This window comes from Cervus canadensis, chromosome 17, assembly GCF_019320065.1.
Source record: "Cervus canadensis isolate Bull #8, Minnesota chromosome 17, ASM1932006v1, whole genome shotgun sequence".
NCBI lineage: Eukaryota > Metazoa > Chordata > Mammalia > Artiodactyla > Cervidae > Cervus > Cervus canadensis.
Window position 1 is genome coordinate 37,068,093 of NC_057402.1, and position 16,957 is coordinate 37,085,049.

The 16,957-nt window shown below is 38.3% G+C and overlaps 1 protein-coding gene across 13 annotated transcripts in view; it reads left to right on the plus strand.

Annotated features, from left to right (window-relative positions):
- NRG4 (neuregulin 4) overlaps window positions 1–16,957 on the plus strand; it is a 102,282-nt gene that overhangs the window by 84,487 nt on the left and 838 nt on the right. For all 13 annotated transcript variants that reach the window (XM_043490015.1, XM_043490012.1, XM_043490009.1 and 10 more), the window contains one exon: window positions 5,185–5,268. In XM_043490015.1, the coding sequence (XP_043345950.1) occupies window positions 5,185–5,201 (17 nt within the window). In that variant the 3' untranslated portion in view covers window positions 5,202–5,268. The remainder of the gene's footprint in view (window positions 1–5,184; window positions 5,269–16,957) is intronic.

Consider the following 16,957-nt stretch of genomic DNA (forward strand, 5'->3'; position numbering starts at 1 on the left):
CTCAGATATGCAGGTAACACCACCCTTATGTCAGAAAGTGAAGAGGAACTAAAAAACCTCTTGATGAAAGTGAAGGAGGAGAGTGAAGAAGTTGACTTAAAGCTCAACATTCAGAAAACTAAGATCATGGCATCTGGTCCCATCACTTCATGGGAAATAGATGGGGAGACAGTGGAAACAGTGTCAGACTTTATTTTTTTTGGGGGCGCCAAAATCACTGCAGATGGTGATTGCAGTCATGAAATTAAAAGATGCTTACTACTTGGAAGGAAAGTATGACCAACCTGGATAGCATATTAAAAAGCAGAGACATTACTTTGCCAACAAAGGTCTGTCTAGTCAAGGCTGTGGTTTTTCCAGTGGTCATGTATGGATGTGAGAGTTCAACGGTGAAGAAAACTGAGCACTGAAGAATTGATGCTTTTGAACTGTGGTGTTGGAGAAGACTCTAGAGAGTCCCTTGGACTGCAAGGAGATCCAACCAGTCCTCCCTAAAGGAGATAAGCCCTGGGTGTTCATTGGAAGGACTGATGTTGAAGCTGAAACTCCAATACTTTGGCCACCTCATGTGAAGAGTTGACTCATTGGAAAAGACCCTGATGCTGGGAGGGATTGGGGGCAGGAGGAGAAGGGGACAACAGAGGATGAGATGGCTGGATGGCATCACCGATTTGATGGACATGAGTTTGAGCAAGCTCTGGGAGTTGGTGAAGGACAGGGAAGCCTGGTGTGCTGCAGTCCAGTTCAGTTGCTCAGTCATGTCCGACGCTTTACAACCCCATGAATCGCAGCACGCCAGGCCTCCCTGTCCATTACCAACTCCTGGAGTCTACCCAAACCCATGTCCATCGAGTCAGTGATGCCATCCAGCCATCTCATCCTCTGTTGTCCCCTTCTCCTCCTGCCATTAGTCTTTCCCAGCATCAGGGTCTTTTCCAATGAGTCAGTTCTTCACATCAGGTGGCCAAAGTATTGGAGTTTCAGCTTCAGCATCAGTCATTCCCAATGAATATTCAGGACTGATTTCCTTTAAAATTGACTGGTTTTACCTCCTTGGAGTCCAAGGGATTCTCAAGAGTCTTCTCCAACACCACAGTTCAAAAACATCAATTCTTTGGCACTCAGCTTTCTTTATAGTCCAACTCTCACAACCATACATGAGTACTGGAAAAACCATTGCTCTGACTAGGTGAACCTTTGTCGGCAAAGTAATGTCTCTGCTTTTTAATACACTGTCTAGGTTCATCATAGCTTTTCTTCCAAGGAGCAAGCGTCTTTTAATTTCATGGCTGCAGTCACGGTCCACAGTGATATTGGATCCCAAGAAAATAAAGTCTGTCACTGTTTCTATTGTTTCTTATCTATTTGCCATGATGTGATGGGACTGGATGCCATGGTCTTCGTATTTTGAATGTTGAGTTTTAAGCCAACTTTTTTACCCTCCTCTTTCACTTTGATCAAGAGGTTCTTTAGTTCCTCTTCACTTTCTGACATAAGGGTGGTGTCATCTGCATATTTGAGGTTATTGATATTTCTCCCAGCAATCTTGACTCCAGCTTGTGCTTTATCCAGTCCGGCATTTTGCATAATGTACTCCGTATATAAGTTAAATAAGCAGGGTGACAATATACAGCCTTGACGTACTCGTTTCCCAATTTGGAACCAGTCTGTTGTTCCATGTCTGGTTCTAACTGTTTCTCCTTGACCTGCATACATATTTCTCAGGATGTAGGTACGGTGATCTACTATTCCCATCTCTTTAAGAATTTTCCAGTTTGTTGTGATCCACACAATCAAAGGCTTTGGCGTAGTCAATAAAGCAGAAGTAGATGTTTTTCTGGAACTCTCTTGCTTTTTCGATGATCAAGCGGATGTTGGCAATTTGATCTCTGGTTCCTCTGCCTTTTCTAAAACCAGCTTGAACATCTGGAAGTTCTCAGTTCACGTGCTATTGAAGCCTAGCTTGGAGAATTTTGAGCATTACTTTGCTAGCATGTGAAATGAGTGCACTTGTGTGGTAGTTTGAACATACTTTGACATTGCCTTTCTTTGGGATTAGAATGAAAACTGACCTTTTCCAGTCCTGTGACCACTGCTGAGTTTTCCAGATTTGCTGGCATATTGAAATGGTTAGAATGGTAAATTTTACAAGTATATTTCATAATAAAAAGCCAGAAAGAGATGCTGCAGTTTTTTGGGGTTTTGGTTGCACCGGGTCTTCATTGCTGTATGCAGGTTTTCTCTAGTTGTGGCAAGCTGGGGCTACTCTTTGTTGCAGTACACAAGTTTCTCATTGCAGTGGCTTCTCTTGTTGCAGAGCTCAGCCTCTAGGGTTTGCAGACTTCAGTAGTTGCGGCACATGGGCTTGGTTACTCTGTGGCATGTGAAATCTTCCCCACCAGGGATCAAACCTCCGTCCCTTGCATTGGCAGGCAGATTCTTAGTCAGGGTACTACCAGGGAAGTCTAAGATGCCATTATGAAACGATACTATCAAATGATTCATTTTAATATACTCAAAATTATCATTTGAGTTATCAACAGATTGAGTTGTGTTCTTCTACTTTGTAATTGGGTGAAGTCATGTATTTAAATGGTTTGATGAGTTTTTTTATTTTTGCTTTTATTTGTAATGATAATGTCTAGAACTACATTCATTTTTAAATGCTCTATGATAAAATAACCAGTGAAGAAATTCTCAGAGAACTGAATGTATTATCGTGCATGATTTTAACTGGGAAGATTAATACAAATAGGGCCAAATGTGACAGGAAAAAATGTGGGAATGGCTGATTGCCACTAACGCTTGAATGCACGAGTATCCATGCTTGTAATTCACCAATGGTTTCTCTCCTCAAAGGATTTGCCTCTTAATTTTTTTTCAGAATGTTCAATGGGATGGTAAAAACTCAAATTATTTTTTAGAAACCACATACACCTAAAAAGCAAGTTGGCTTCTTTTCAGTTTATAAAGACGTGTTTGTAATAAAATCAAAACTACCTTGGAGCCTTTCCACACAGGGGTACTCTGGTTTAATTGGGAAAAGAGTTTCAGAACTCAAATATTAAATTGCTGCCTTCTTTTAATGAGGAAAAATGGGTATCACAACCAGAGGTAAAAATCTGGATAAGGTGTTTGGCGTAGCTCACAAAATTAGCTCACTGGCCACTTATTTTTTCAATGTCAAATAGTCTCAATAACTGCAAAGCCATTACTTTAAAAAAAAGTGAAATAAATGCCTTTACCGCATGTGAGAAGATCTGTGTCGTGAAAACAAAGTTGATCTTGGGGATTGGGAATTTCTTCATGCTTATATTTGTTATGAAAATCAGAACATGATGGTACATGTTATTTTAAAATTTGTTAATGACCTGTTTTCACCAGGAAACTCCTCTTGCCACCATAGCATAAAGCTTTATTCAGTTTAACACTCCTTTCTAATAGATTCGTTCATGTCACCTTGTATGCATCTGAAATATAAATCTCCTGAGGCAATTATTTCAATTTGTTTATTAAGTAAACCTACAGCTTTAAGTCCTGGCATTCATTTAGCTTGTGATTACGTATCATCCCTACTGCAATAACACACTAGTTCTTAAAGTACAACTCTTTAAATGAATAGAAAGTAAGGTAACTATGGAACCATGAACATCAGGTACCTATAGGTGCCAGACACTGGCTGGTATTTCACTTTGGAGACTTATAAGTCTTAATACCCATTGTGAAATATCAATCACCTCAGATACGCAGATGATACCACCCTTATGGCAGAAAGTGAAGAGGAACTAAAGAGCCTCTTGATGAAAGTGAAAGAGGAGAGTGAAAAAGTTGGCTTAAAAATCAACATTCAAAATACGAAGGTCATAGCATCCAGTCCCATCACTTCATGGGAAATAGATGGAGAAACAATGGAAACAGCGAGAGACTTTATTTTTCTGGGCTCCAAAATCACTGCAGATGGTGACTGCAGCCATGAAATTAAAAGCCGCTTGCTCCTTGGAAGAAAAGCTATAACCAACCTAGATGGCATATTAAAAAGCAGAGGCATTACTTTGCCAACAAAGCTTCACCTAGTCAAAGCTATGGTATTTCCAGTAGTCATGTATGGATGTGAGAGTTGGACTATAAAGAAAGCTGAGCGCCAAAGAATTGATGCTTTTGAATTGTGGTGTTGGAGAAGACTCTTGAGAATCCCTTGGACTCCAAGGAGGTAAAACCAATCAATTTTAAAGGAAATCAGTCCTGAATATTCATTGGGAATGACTGATGCTGAAGCTGAAACTCCAGTACTTTGGCCACCTGATGCAAAGAACTGACTCATTGGAAAAGACCCTGATGCTGGGAAAGACTAATGGCAGGAGGAGAAGGGGACAACAGAGGATGAGATGGTTGGATGGCATCACCGATTTGATGGACATGAGTTTGAGCAAGCTCTGGGAGTTGGTGATGGACAGGGGGTTGCAGTCCATGGGGTTGCAAAGAGTCGGGACATGATTGAGCGACTGAACTGAACTGAATGGAACCCATATTGAGGCAAGTGGCATTCTTCTCACTCTATGAAAAAGAAAACTGAGGTTTAGAGAAGTTAACATCAAGATCACACATCAGAAGGTGGTAAGACAGGATTTAAACCCAGGTGAATCTAGTTCCCAAGTCCAAATTTTTCATACTGTACTTATGCTTCCACAGATAGCGGGTAACAGGCTCAGGGCTCATTGGCTCTTGAGGGAATTGTCCCTACATTAAATACCAGCCACAGGTTTGGTTTGGTTTTTATCTCAGTTTTTGTTCTGTTTTTGCTACTTTCTCCTGTTTTCCTGCCATCAGTTATTCATTTTTATTGCTGTTAGAGTGACTCACTTTACCAATCTTTCCCTCTTACCCTCTTTGTCATTTGTAATATCTTTTTAAAAATTCACCAAGCTTGTTAGAACTTCAGGTAACAGAAAATAGGCATGAGAAAAGGCAGGGACACTTCTGTGAGATCTGAATGGAGGTGCTGATACAACTCTTCTGTGTTCTGAGGTGTGTTAAGAGGCTCATTTGGATGTTCTAGGCTAGTTCACCTCAACTTTTTGCAAACAGAAGGGGTGGATGTACATGTATAAATAAAGACATGTTGACAGTTGTGCACATAAAGAAAAACTGAGATGGAGAAAACATCTTGATTCTTATTTTCCATAGGTCATGGAGAACATTGAAGAAATAACACAGTGAAGCCAAATCATTGCTTCTTTGTTACAAAGGCAGAGAGTGAAACTCTAAAAGGTAAAATAAATTAAACAAGTTAATCTTTCTTTGTTCTCTAAATAAAAAGACTGAAAGTTATCATACCTTGAAACACAGTCCATCCTGTTGCAAAGTATGTGTGTTTCTGTAACATATATTATTAACTTATTTGCAGTTGGTAAATAGGAGAGTAATATCAATCCTGTATGAAAGTTGCATGGGTTCAAACATGATTTTTTTTTCCCAGTAAGCTAATATGTTGAAGCAACTAGAGGCAAACTTTCTCACAGCTCAGGAGAAACTCTTCGTAATATATAAAGACCCTAAAAGACAAGTGAAAATCCTTTAAGGGCAAAGAGTGACTGTTTTAGTAACTTTCACTGTATTAAGCTGGCTGGGGAAACTGCAAAGTGCAAGTTAACCATAAAGACATTTCACCTGGTTATTAGGAAAAAAGCATTGACTGATGAAGGTGAAACTGCACAGCTCATCTCAGGACTTAGCAAATCACAGGTTTTTTATGTCTTGGTGCAGAAGAAATTCAGTGAGGGACAAAGTAAGAGGTAAGAAGTGGATTCATAGTTTAGGATGCTTTTGAAGGATACAAGCAGGCAGGCAAGAGACCTCTGCCCTGAGAACTAAGTGGGCAACATGTTTATAAGCAAAGGGAAAATAGAAAGGGGAAGAAGACCACTTTCTTCCTCATTCTTTGAGTGGACGTCAAGCTTTCATCACTAGCTCCTCCTCCAGTCAGGCAGAGGAGTTTTTGACCCTATATGGTCAAACTGGGACTGTCATGGTGCTATCCACATCAGCAGAAGGGTGGTAATGTAAACTAAAATAGACCAAAATATGTTAAATCACCTCAGGTTTTAGTATGATGAAGTCTTCTACTTTGGGATGGCACCTTGCTCATGTATTCCTGTCTTTGGTATTTGCTAAGGGGCCTGTTTTAAGGATCATTCTCCTGCTGACCTCGACCAGCTGGGTGCAGGCCTCACTTTTTCACTTATTGGCCTGGAGCATATCTTACGCTTTTATTGTGTGGTTTCGTTGTTAAGCAGGCCTGTTTCACAATAGTCTGATTGCTTTCTTGAGTGATCACTAGCTTACAATGATCTCCCAAAGTTCCTTCTCTATCTATAACCCCCCAGTGGGATGTCAAAAGCTACCTGTGTAACTATCCTGCTCTATTCCTATTATTGGGAGCTACCTTTAGATCCTATTTTTAATGTTAATGCAGTTGGTTTATTTTAAAAATAAATATTTATTTGGTTGTATTGGGTCTTAGTTGTGCATGCGGGATCCTTAGTTGAGGATGTGGGTTCCAGTTGCCTGACCAGCGGTCGAACTAAGGCCCCCTTCATTGAGAGTGTAGAGTCGAGTCCTAGCCACTGGACCACCAGGGAAGTCCTGAAAATGGTTCTATGAGAAGCAATTGATTTCAGGGTCTGTATCTGAAAGGAAGAAGCACAAACCCCAAAGTTTAAGTATACAAAAGATAGACTGTTTCTCAGTGCAGATACTAGTGGAAATTTAGGATTTTTGTTTTTGTTACTGCTCAGGTTACAAAACTCCAAACCTTTTTTCCCCTGTAAGGCTTTTCATTTTAGGGCACGATTTTACAGATCATGAGGTTTCCATCTTATTAGGAGCAATATAAAGAATGCGTTTGGTAAAGTTGGTAACAGAAGTCCATAGTTTTCATTAAGGCTCCTCTTTTTTTTTTTTTTTTTTTTAGTATTATAGATTTTAACAAATGCATGATTTCATGTGTCCACCACTATGTATCACATTGAATATTTCACCACCTAAAAATCTCCTGTGCTCCATCTACTCTTTCCCAGTCTCAGTGGTAACCACTGATCCCTATATTATCTCTATAGCTTTTTACTATCTCTATAGCTTTTTCTGGAATGTCATATAGTTGGAATCATACAGTAGGTAACCTTTTCAGATTGGCTTCTTAGCCTTTTATACATGCAATTCAATGGCATTAAGTATATTCCCATTGGTTCAACCATCACCACTGTCCCATCTCCAGAACTTTCTCATCATCCTATACCAAATGCTATACCCATTAAACAATAACTCCTCATTCCCTCCTCTACTCAGACCGTGGTAGCTAACATTCTACTTAATCTCTAAGCATTTGAATATTCTCAATGCTTGATATAAGTCTCAGTACTTCATACAAATACATGAATCATGCATTTGTCCTTTTGTGTGTGGCTTATTTCACTTACCACATCTTCAAGGTTCATCAACAGTATAGTATGTATCCAAATTTCATTCCTTTTTATGACTGAATGATATTACACTGTATATATTTACCTCATTTTGTTTATTCATTTATCAACAGACGAACATGAGTCATTTCACTTTGGCTATTGTGATGATGCTTCTAGGAACATACATTTGCAAATAGCTGTTCAAGCCCCTGTTTTCTCTTCTTTTGTATAAATACCCAGAAGTAGTATCAAATGTTCATTCTATATTTAATTTTTTGAGGAACTATGATACTGTTTTCTACAGCAGCTATATCTTCTTTGGATACCTGTCTATTCAAGTCCTTTGCCCAGTTTTGAATTGGGTTGTCTTTTATAACTGTTGCTGCATTTTAGTTATATATATATATATATATTTATATAAATATATATTTTTATATATTAATATATAATATTTATTTTATATATTATATATAAACAAATTATTTCTATAAATTTATATTTATATTTTTATAAATATATATTTTATATATTTATTACTTTATATATTATATATTTTTATATATTGTTTTATATATAAATATATTTATATATTATAAATTTATATTTATATAAATTTGTATTTATATATTTAAATATATTTATACATTAATATATATTTATAGATAATATATTAATATGTTAATATATTGATATTTATATGCTAATATGTTACATATTATGATCAATATATTAACTATATAATTATATTAATATGTTAATATATTAACAGGTATTAATACCTCATCAGATATGTGATCTGCAAATATCTTCTCCCATCTGTGGATTGCTTTTTTTAGTCTGTTGATAGTATCCTTTGATACATAAACGTCTTACTTATCTGTGGCCATGCTGGGTCTTCATTGCTTTTGCAGTGGCTTCTCTTGTTGCCAAGCACAGGATGTAGAGTGTACGGCATCAGTGGTTGCAGCATGTGGGCTCTGGGTGCATGGGCTTCAGTAGTGGTGGCACGGGCTCAGTAGGCGTGGTTCATGGGCTTAGTTGCTCTGCGGCATGTAGAATCTTTCTGGACCAGGGATCAAACCCGCCTGCATTGGCAGGAGGATTCTTATGCACTGTGCTACCAGGAAAGTCCAGATATCTAATATTTGAAGCTGAGTTTGTCTCTTTTCTCTTTTCATGCCTATGACTTTGGTGTCATATCTAAGAAATCACTCCTAAATCCAGTGTTCTGAAACTTTCCCCCTGGTTTTTTCCCTCAGAGTGGAGTTTTAAGTCTTATGGTTAGGTCTTTGGTCCATTTGAACTAATTTTTGTATATAGTGTTAGGTAAGAATCCAATTTCGTTTTTTGGCACGTGGGTACCCAGTTTTCCCAGCACCATTTGTTGAAAACACTGTCCGTTTCCCATTAAATGGTCTTGGTGTGCTTCCTCCAAATCATTTGACCATATATGTGAGAATTTCTGGATTCTTTATTCTATTCCACTGGTCTATATGTCTGTTTTTATTCAGTATCACACTGTTTTGATTATTGTATCTTTGCAGTAAAATTTGAAATCAGGAATTGTGAGTCTTCCAACTTTGATGTTTTTCAAGATTATTGTTGTTCAGTTGCTAAGTCATGTCTGTCTGTGATTCCATGGACTGCAGTGCACCAGACTTCCCTGTCCTTCTCTCTCTCCCAGAGCTTGCTCAAACTCATGTCCATTGAGTCAGTGATGCCATCCAACCATCTCATCCTCTGTCACCCCCTTCTCCTCCTGCCCTCAGTCTTTCCCAGAATCAGGGTTTTTTCCATCAGGTGGTCAAAGTATTGGAGCTTCAGCTTCAGCATCAGTCTTTCCAATGAATATTCAGGGTTGATTTCCTTTAGGATTGACTGGCTTGATCTCCTTGCTGTCCAAAGGACTCTCAAGAGTCTTTTCCAGCACCACAGTTTGAAAGCATCAATTCTTTGGTATTCAGCTTTCTTCTTTTCAAGATTGTTTTGGCTATTTGGATCCTAGATATTCCGCTTGAATTATTTTTCTGTATCTGTAAAGAATGTCATTGAGATTTTGAAGTGAATTATATTGAATCTGTAGATCACTTTGGATAGTATTGACATCATACCAATATTAAGTCTTCCAGTCTGTTTACACACGATGTCTTTCAACTTATTGGTGTCATCTTTAACATCATTAATATCAGCTTCCCTGATAGCTCAGTTGGTAAAGAATCCATTTGCAATGCAGGAGACCCCGGTTTGATTCCTAGGTCAGGAAGATCCCTTGGAGAAAGGATAGGCTACCCACTCCAGTGTTCTTGGAGTATTCCCTTATAGCTCAGCTGGTAAAGAATCTCCCCGCAATATGGGAGACCTGGGTTCAATCCTTGGGTTGGGAAGATCCCCTAGAGAAGGGAAGGGTTACCCATTCCAGTATTCTGGCCTGGAGAATTCCATAGACTATATAGTCCATGGGGTCCCAGAGTCGGCTACAACTGAGGGACTTTCACGTTTACATCATTAAGCAATGTCTTATGGTTTTCAATGTACAAGTCATCAACTTCTTCATTAAGACTTCATTAAGTCTTTGGGGTTGTTTATATTAGTATGTAGAAAGGCAACTGATTTTGTGTGTTGTTTCTGTATCTAAACATTGCTGGAGTTTTTTCTTAGTGCTAACAGATTTGGGGGTGTGGAGGTCATTTGTGTTTTCTACACATAGGACCATGTATTCTGCAGAGATAATTTTCCTTCATTCTAATTTCATTCTTTTTCTTGAATAATTACTCTGCCTTGAACTTCCAACACTGTGCTGAATAGGAATAGTAAATGCTGCATCCTTATCTTGTTCATGATTTCAGTCCTTTTTCATTGAGTATAATGTTAGCTGTAAGAGTTTCATATGTGGTCTTTATTATGTTGAGGTTCAGTTCAGTTCAGTCGCTCAGTCGTGTCCGACTGTGCGACCCCATGAATCGCAGCACGCCAGGCCTCCCTGTCCATCACCGACTCCCGGAGTCTAACCACACCCATGCCCATCGAGTCAGTGATGCCATCCAGCCATATCATCCTCTGTCGTCCCCTTTTCCTCCTGCCCCCAATCCCTCCCAGCATCAGGGTCTTTTCCAATGAGTCAACTCTTCACATGAGGTGGCCAAAGTATTGGAGTTTCAGCTTCAACATCAGTCCTTCCAATGAACACCCAGGACTGATCTCCTTTAGGGAGGACTGGTTGGATCTCCTTGCAGCCCAAGGGACTCTCTAGAGTCTTCTCCAATACCACAGTTCAAAAGCATCAATTCTTCGGCGCTCAGCTTTCTTCACCGTCCAACTCTCACATCCATACATGACTACTGGAAAAACCACAGCCTCGACTAGACAGACCTTTGTTGGCAAAGTGATGTCTCTGCTTTTAAATATGCTATCCAGGTTGGTCATAACTTTCCTTCCAAGGAGTAAGTGTCTTTTAATTTCATGGCTGCAGTCACCATCTGCAGTGGTTTTGGAGCCCAAAAAATAGTCTGACACTGTTTCCACAGTTTCCCCATCTGTTTCCCATGAAGTGATGTTGAGGTAGCTTCCTTCAATTCCTAGTGTGTTGAGTGGTTTTTTGTTTTTTTTAATCAAAAAAATTTTGTCAAATCCTTTTTCAGCATCAATGATTTGATCCACGTGGGACCCTCATTCTGCTAATGTGGTGTATTGTATTCAGTTGGATTTTTATCTGTTGAACCATCCTTGCATTGCAGCAATAAACCCATATATTCAAAATGTATAAAATTTTTAAAGTGATCTTGAATTCAGTTTGCTAATCCTTTAAGAATTTCGCATCAGTATTCAACAGGGATATTGGTCTTTAACTCTCTTTTCTTGTGTTGTCATTGTCTGGCTTTGGTATCAGGGTAATACTAGGCTTATATAATGGATTAGGAAGTGTTCTCTCGTATTGAATTGTTTTTTTAAAAGTTTGAGGACTGATGTTATTTCTTCTTTAAATGTTTGGTAGAACTGAGTAAAGTCAGAGGTTGCAGGATTTTCTTTTGTTGGGAGGTTTTTGACTGCTGATTTAATCTCCTTTCTAATTATAGGTCTATGAGGACCTAATTTCTTCATGAATCAGTCTTGGTATGGCTTTTATAAATATATCCATTACATCTAGGTTATCCAAGATGTTTACAACTGCTCTTGTATTCTTATGGGCCTTTTTATTTTTGTAGACTCATTAGTAATATCCTTAATCTTGTTTTTTGAAGTTGAGTCTTTTCTGTTATTGATATAGCTAAAAGTTTATCCATTTTATTAACCTTTTCAAAGAACTAACTTTTGATTCAAAATTTTCTGTTCAGTATTTTGCTTGTCTTAGTTCTAATATTCTAGTATTAATCTAATATTCTAGTATCCTAGTAGCTTTGGGCTTAGTCCATTCTTCTTTTTCTGGTTCCTTAAGTTATAAAGTTAGAATGTTGATTTCAGTTTTCTTAAGATAAACATTTGCAGCTAAAATATTCTTAAGGGATGCAATGAAAGCAATGCATGTTGTGTTTTGCTTTATGTATTTTGAGGATGTTATTAGATGTATAAATGTTTATAATTGTTGTATCTGTTATATAAAACCCTATAGAACATCCTTCTCTGTCTCTTTAAATTCAAAAAGGTTATAAGTCTATTTGTCTGGTAATAGTATACTGTTCTCTTTTGATTACTATTCACATGGAATATCTTTATCCATCCTTTTACTTTCAGCCTATTTAGATCTGAAGTCAGTCTCTTGTAGACAGCACATGGTTAAAGTAATTGTTGGTAAGGAGGAACTTAGGTTGTTTTGCTACTTCTCTTCTAAATGCTTCATGGATTTTTGCTCCTTATTTTGTTAGTGTCTTTGGTGTTTTGATTTTTTTTTCTAGTAAAACATATAAATTCTCTCCTTTTGTATGTATTCTATAGCTATTTCTCTTTTTTGGCAGTTTTTTTTTTTTTTTCTGCTGCACTGCACAGCTTGTGGGATCTTAGTTCCCCAATCAGGGACTGAACCTAGGACCTTAGCAATGAGAGTGCAGAGTCCTAACCACTGGACTACATGGGAATTCTTCTGTAGCTATTTCTTTGTGGTTACCATGGGGATTCCGTTTAATGTCATAAAGTAATAACACTAATTTGAATTTATAGCAGCTTAAGTTCAATAGTTAATAAAAACATTGCTACCTTGCTCTTATATAAATTTGCCTTCACTCCCTTTCAGCCATTAATGTCACAGGATTCTATCTTTAAGCGTTGTGTCGGAAAACATAAACCAATAACTATTTTTATACACTGGTTCCTAAATTGTGTGGAAAACAGAGTTAAACATTAGAGTTATATTAGTTTCTATACAGCAGAGCTTTATTTCTTTTTATGGTTTCCTGTTCTTATCCTTTGTCCTTGAAGAATTCCCTTTAGCATTTCTTGCAAGGCATATCTAATTGTGATAGTCTCCTCCTGCTTTTATCTGATAATGGTTTCATTTCTTCCTCATTTTTGATGGATAGTTTTGCCAGATAAAATATTTCAGGTTGACAGTTTTTTCTTTTAGCACTTTGAATATATCAAACCACTGCTATTTGGCCTCCATGGTTTCTGATGAGAAATCTGATAATCTTACTGAAGATCCCTTTAAAAAAATTTTTACTTTTGGCTGTGCTAGGTCTTCATTGCTGCATGGGCTTTTCTCTAGTTGTGGCAAGCGGGAACTACTTTCTAGTTGTGGTGCCCAGGCTTCTCATTGTGGTGGCTTCTCTTGTTGAGGAGCACAGGCTCTAGAGTGCACCAGCTTCACTTGTTGTGACATATAAGCTCGGTAGTTGTGTCTCCCAGACTCTAGAGCACAGTGGTGGCACACAGGCTTAGTCAGGCTTAGTTGCTCTGCAGAACGTGGACTCTTCCTGGATCAGGGATCAGGCCCATGTCTCCTGTATTGACAGGTGGATTCTTTACCACTGAGCCACATAGGAAACGCTGAATGTCCTCTTTATGAGTCTCTTCATTCTTGCTGCTTTCAAGATTCTTTCTTTTTGTATAGCTTAATTATACAGATCTTCCTTGACTTACAGTGGGGTTGTATATTGATAAACCCATGGTAAGTTGACAGTATCATAAGTTGAAGTGCATCTTATATACCTATCCTGAACATCATAGCTAAGCCTATCCTACCTTAAATGTGCTCTGAACAATTACATTAGCCTATAGTTGGGCAAAAATCATCTAATACTAAGCCTGTTTTGAAGTGATGTAATTGAATACTGTGCTGAAAAACAGAATGATTTTAAGTATATTAGATGTTTACCCTCATGATCATGTGGCTGACTGGGAGCTGTAGCTCTCTATCACTGCCAGTCAGCATAAGTGCATATCTCATTGCATATTGCTAATGTGGGAAAAGATCAAAATTCAAAGCTTGAAATGTGGTTTTTACTGAATGCATTATCACTTTTGTAACATTAAGGTTTGAAAAATTCCAGATCCTGGGTTGAGGACAAACTATATGATATATCTTTTGACTTTACCCTATTTGGTGTTCATTGAGCCTCTGGACATCTACATCCACATCTTACATCAAGTCTGGCAAGCTTCTTGTCATTATTTCTTCAAATAATCATTATATAGTTTTCTCTTTCCTCCTTGGACTCCTGTAACATTTCTTGTTCCATTTGAGGGTGTCTTGCAAATCCCTTAAGATTTTTTGTTTTCTTAGACATAGCAATTTCAACCTTCCTGTCTTCAGCTTTGCTGATGAATTTTTTTTTGCTTACTCAATTCTACTGTTCAACCCCTCTAGTGAAATTTTATTATTTTAACTTTCTGCTCCAGAATTTGTTTGGCTCCTTTTTGTAATTTCTCTCCATTGGTATTCCCATTTTATTCATCACTTTCTTGATTTTCATTAGTTCTTTGACCATAATTAAAGACCTTTTTCTATTAAGTTCAGTGTGTGCGCTTCCTCCAGGCCAGTTTTTGTTTCATTGAATAGACCTTGTTTCTTTGTATGCCTTTCAGGTTTTTTGTTGTTGTTGAAAATTGGGCACTTTACTATTACAATATTGTAATTCTGAATATAACATTGTTTTATCCTCAGTTAGTTCACCAGTTGTTGCTGACAGCTAAAAGCTGTTGTTCATGTTTTTGAGACTTCCAAGCCCTTTTTGCAAAGCCTATTCCTTGTATGTGATCATTGAAACCTCTGTCCCTATTATCTCATGTTTATCTGATTTTAGAGATGTCCCTAGATGCCCATTCTCCTTTTTACAGTTTAGCTGTGTCCTAAGGCATTCCTGCCGTACTTAGTTAGGCTTGCTTCTATCCTAGGGATCAGACCAAGATGCAAGCTTAAGGTCTTAAATCTTTTCTGAGCCATTTTTGTTTGTGCACACATTTGGCATTCTGCACTCCTTGGGTACAACTGCTTTTGAATGTCTGGTTTGTCAAAAATCTCACCCCAGTTTCTCCTCTGGGCCTTACATGGCCTGTATCTCGATGCCTGCAATTCTGTAGTCATCTGGCAGCTTTCACAAGCAGTGCCTACCTTTTCTCGCCTGTTTCCAAGTTATGAAAAACAATGAACAGCTTGAATCAAATCTTGTAATCCCAAAGACAGATTAGAAAAGGCAGTGATTGGCAAGTAAAGTCTATTCTTCCTCTTCTGGCTTGAGGGAGGGAAATGAAAACCAGGCTTATCTCATTTTAAGAATAAGCCCACCATTGCATGGGAGGCAAGGGTGGGTAAAAAGTCACATTTTCCTGCCATTTTGAGGATGGTTTTCTTTACTGGGCTGTGTGTTAGTTGCTGTAAACCTTTGACTGTTTTCCAGAATTCCAACAAAGTTGGTTCATATAGTTGCTGCTTTCCACCTTTTCTCCCCAGTGTTTCTGTGGAGGAATCAAAGCTGAAATGTCATAGATCACAATTTTGCTTGTGTCAGTCAGATCAATTATGTTTATTTATTCCTACCTGTAATTCTAGTATCCTGACTAGGCTTTGAATATAGTATGTTTCAGATACATGTATGGTGACTGAATTTTAATTAGACTTGGAAATTTTGTGTAAATGTTAAGAAAAGGGTCTCAGTTATCTTCATCTACATTTAAAATTAATGAATAGATATTTTTTCTAATTCCTTGTAATAATCAGTCTTTCCTTTTTTGCTATGGTGTTACTGTTGTTCAGTCACTCAGTTGTGTCTGACTCTTTGCAACCCCACGGACTGCCCCACTCCAGGCTTCCCTGTCCATCACCAACTCCTGAAACTTGCTCAAACTCATGTCCATCGAGTCGGTGATGCCAACCAACCATCTCATCCTCTGTGACCTCCTTCTCCTCCTGCCCTCAGTATTTCCCAGCATCAGGGTCTTTTCCAATGAGTTGGGTCTTTTCCAGTGAGTCGGCTCTTTGCATCAGGTAGCCGAAGTATTGGAGCTTCAGCTTCAGCATCAGTCCTCCAAATGGCTATTCAGGGTGGATTTCCTTTAGGATTGACTGGTTTGATCTCCTTCCTGTCCAAGGAACTCTGAAGTGTATTCTCCAGCACCACAGTTTGGAAGTATCAATCCTTTGGTGCTCAGCCTTCTTTATGGTCCAACTCTCACATCTCTACATGGTTACTGGAAAAACCATAGCTTTGACTAGATGGACCTTTGTCAGCAAAGTGATGTCTCTGCTTTTTAATACACTGTCTAGGTTCATCATAGCTTTTCTTCCCAGGAGCAAGAGTCTTTTAATTTCATGGCTGCAGTCACCATCCACAGTGATATTGGATCCCAAGAAAATAATGTCTGTCACTGTTTCCATTTTTCTCCCATCTATTTGCCATGAAGTGATGGGACCAGATGCCATGATCTTAGTTTTCTGTATGTTGAGTTTTAAGCCAGATTTTTCACTCTCCTCTTTCATCAAGAGGCTTTTTAGTTCCTCTTCACATTCTGCTGTTAGGGTAGTGTCATCTACATATCTGAGGTTATTGATATTTCTCCCAGCAATCTTGATTTCAGCTTGAGCTATTTCACATGATGTACTCTGCATATGAGTTAAATAAGCAGAGTGACAATATACAGCCTTGACGTATTCCTTTCCCAATTTGGAACCAGTCCGTTGTTCCATGTCTGGTTCTAACTGTTGCTTCTTGACCTGCATACAGCTTTCTCGGGAGTCAGGTAAGGTGGTCTGGTATTCCCATCTCTTTCAGACTTTTCTGGTTTGTTGTGATTCACATAGTCAAAGGCTTTAGTGTAGTCAGTGAAGCAGATGTTTTTCTGGAATTCTCTTGCTTTTTCTATGATCCAACAGATGTTGGCAATTTGATCTCTGGTTCCTCTGCCCTTTTCAAATCCAGCTTGAACATCTGGAAGTTCTCAGTTCACATACTATTGAAGCCTTGCTTGGAGAATTTTAAGCATTACTGTGCTAGCGTGTGAGATGAGGGCAGTTGTGCAATAGTTTGAACATTTTTTGGCACTGCCTTTGTTATTGGAATGAAAGCTGACCT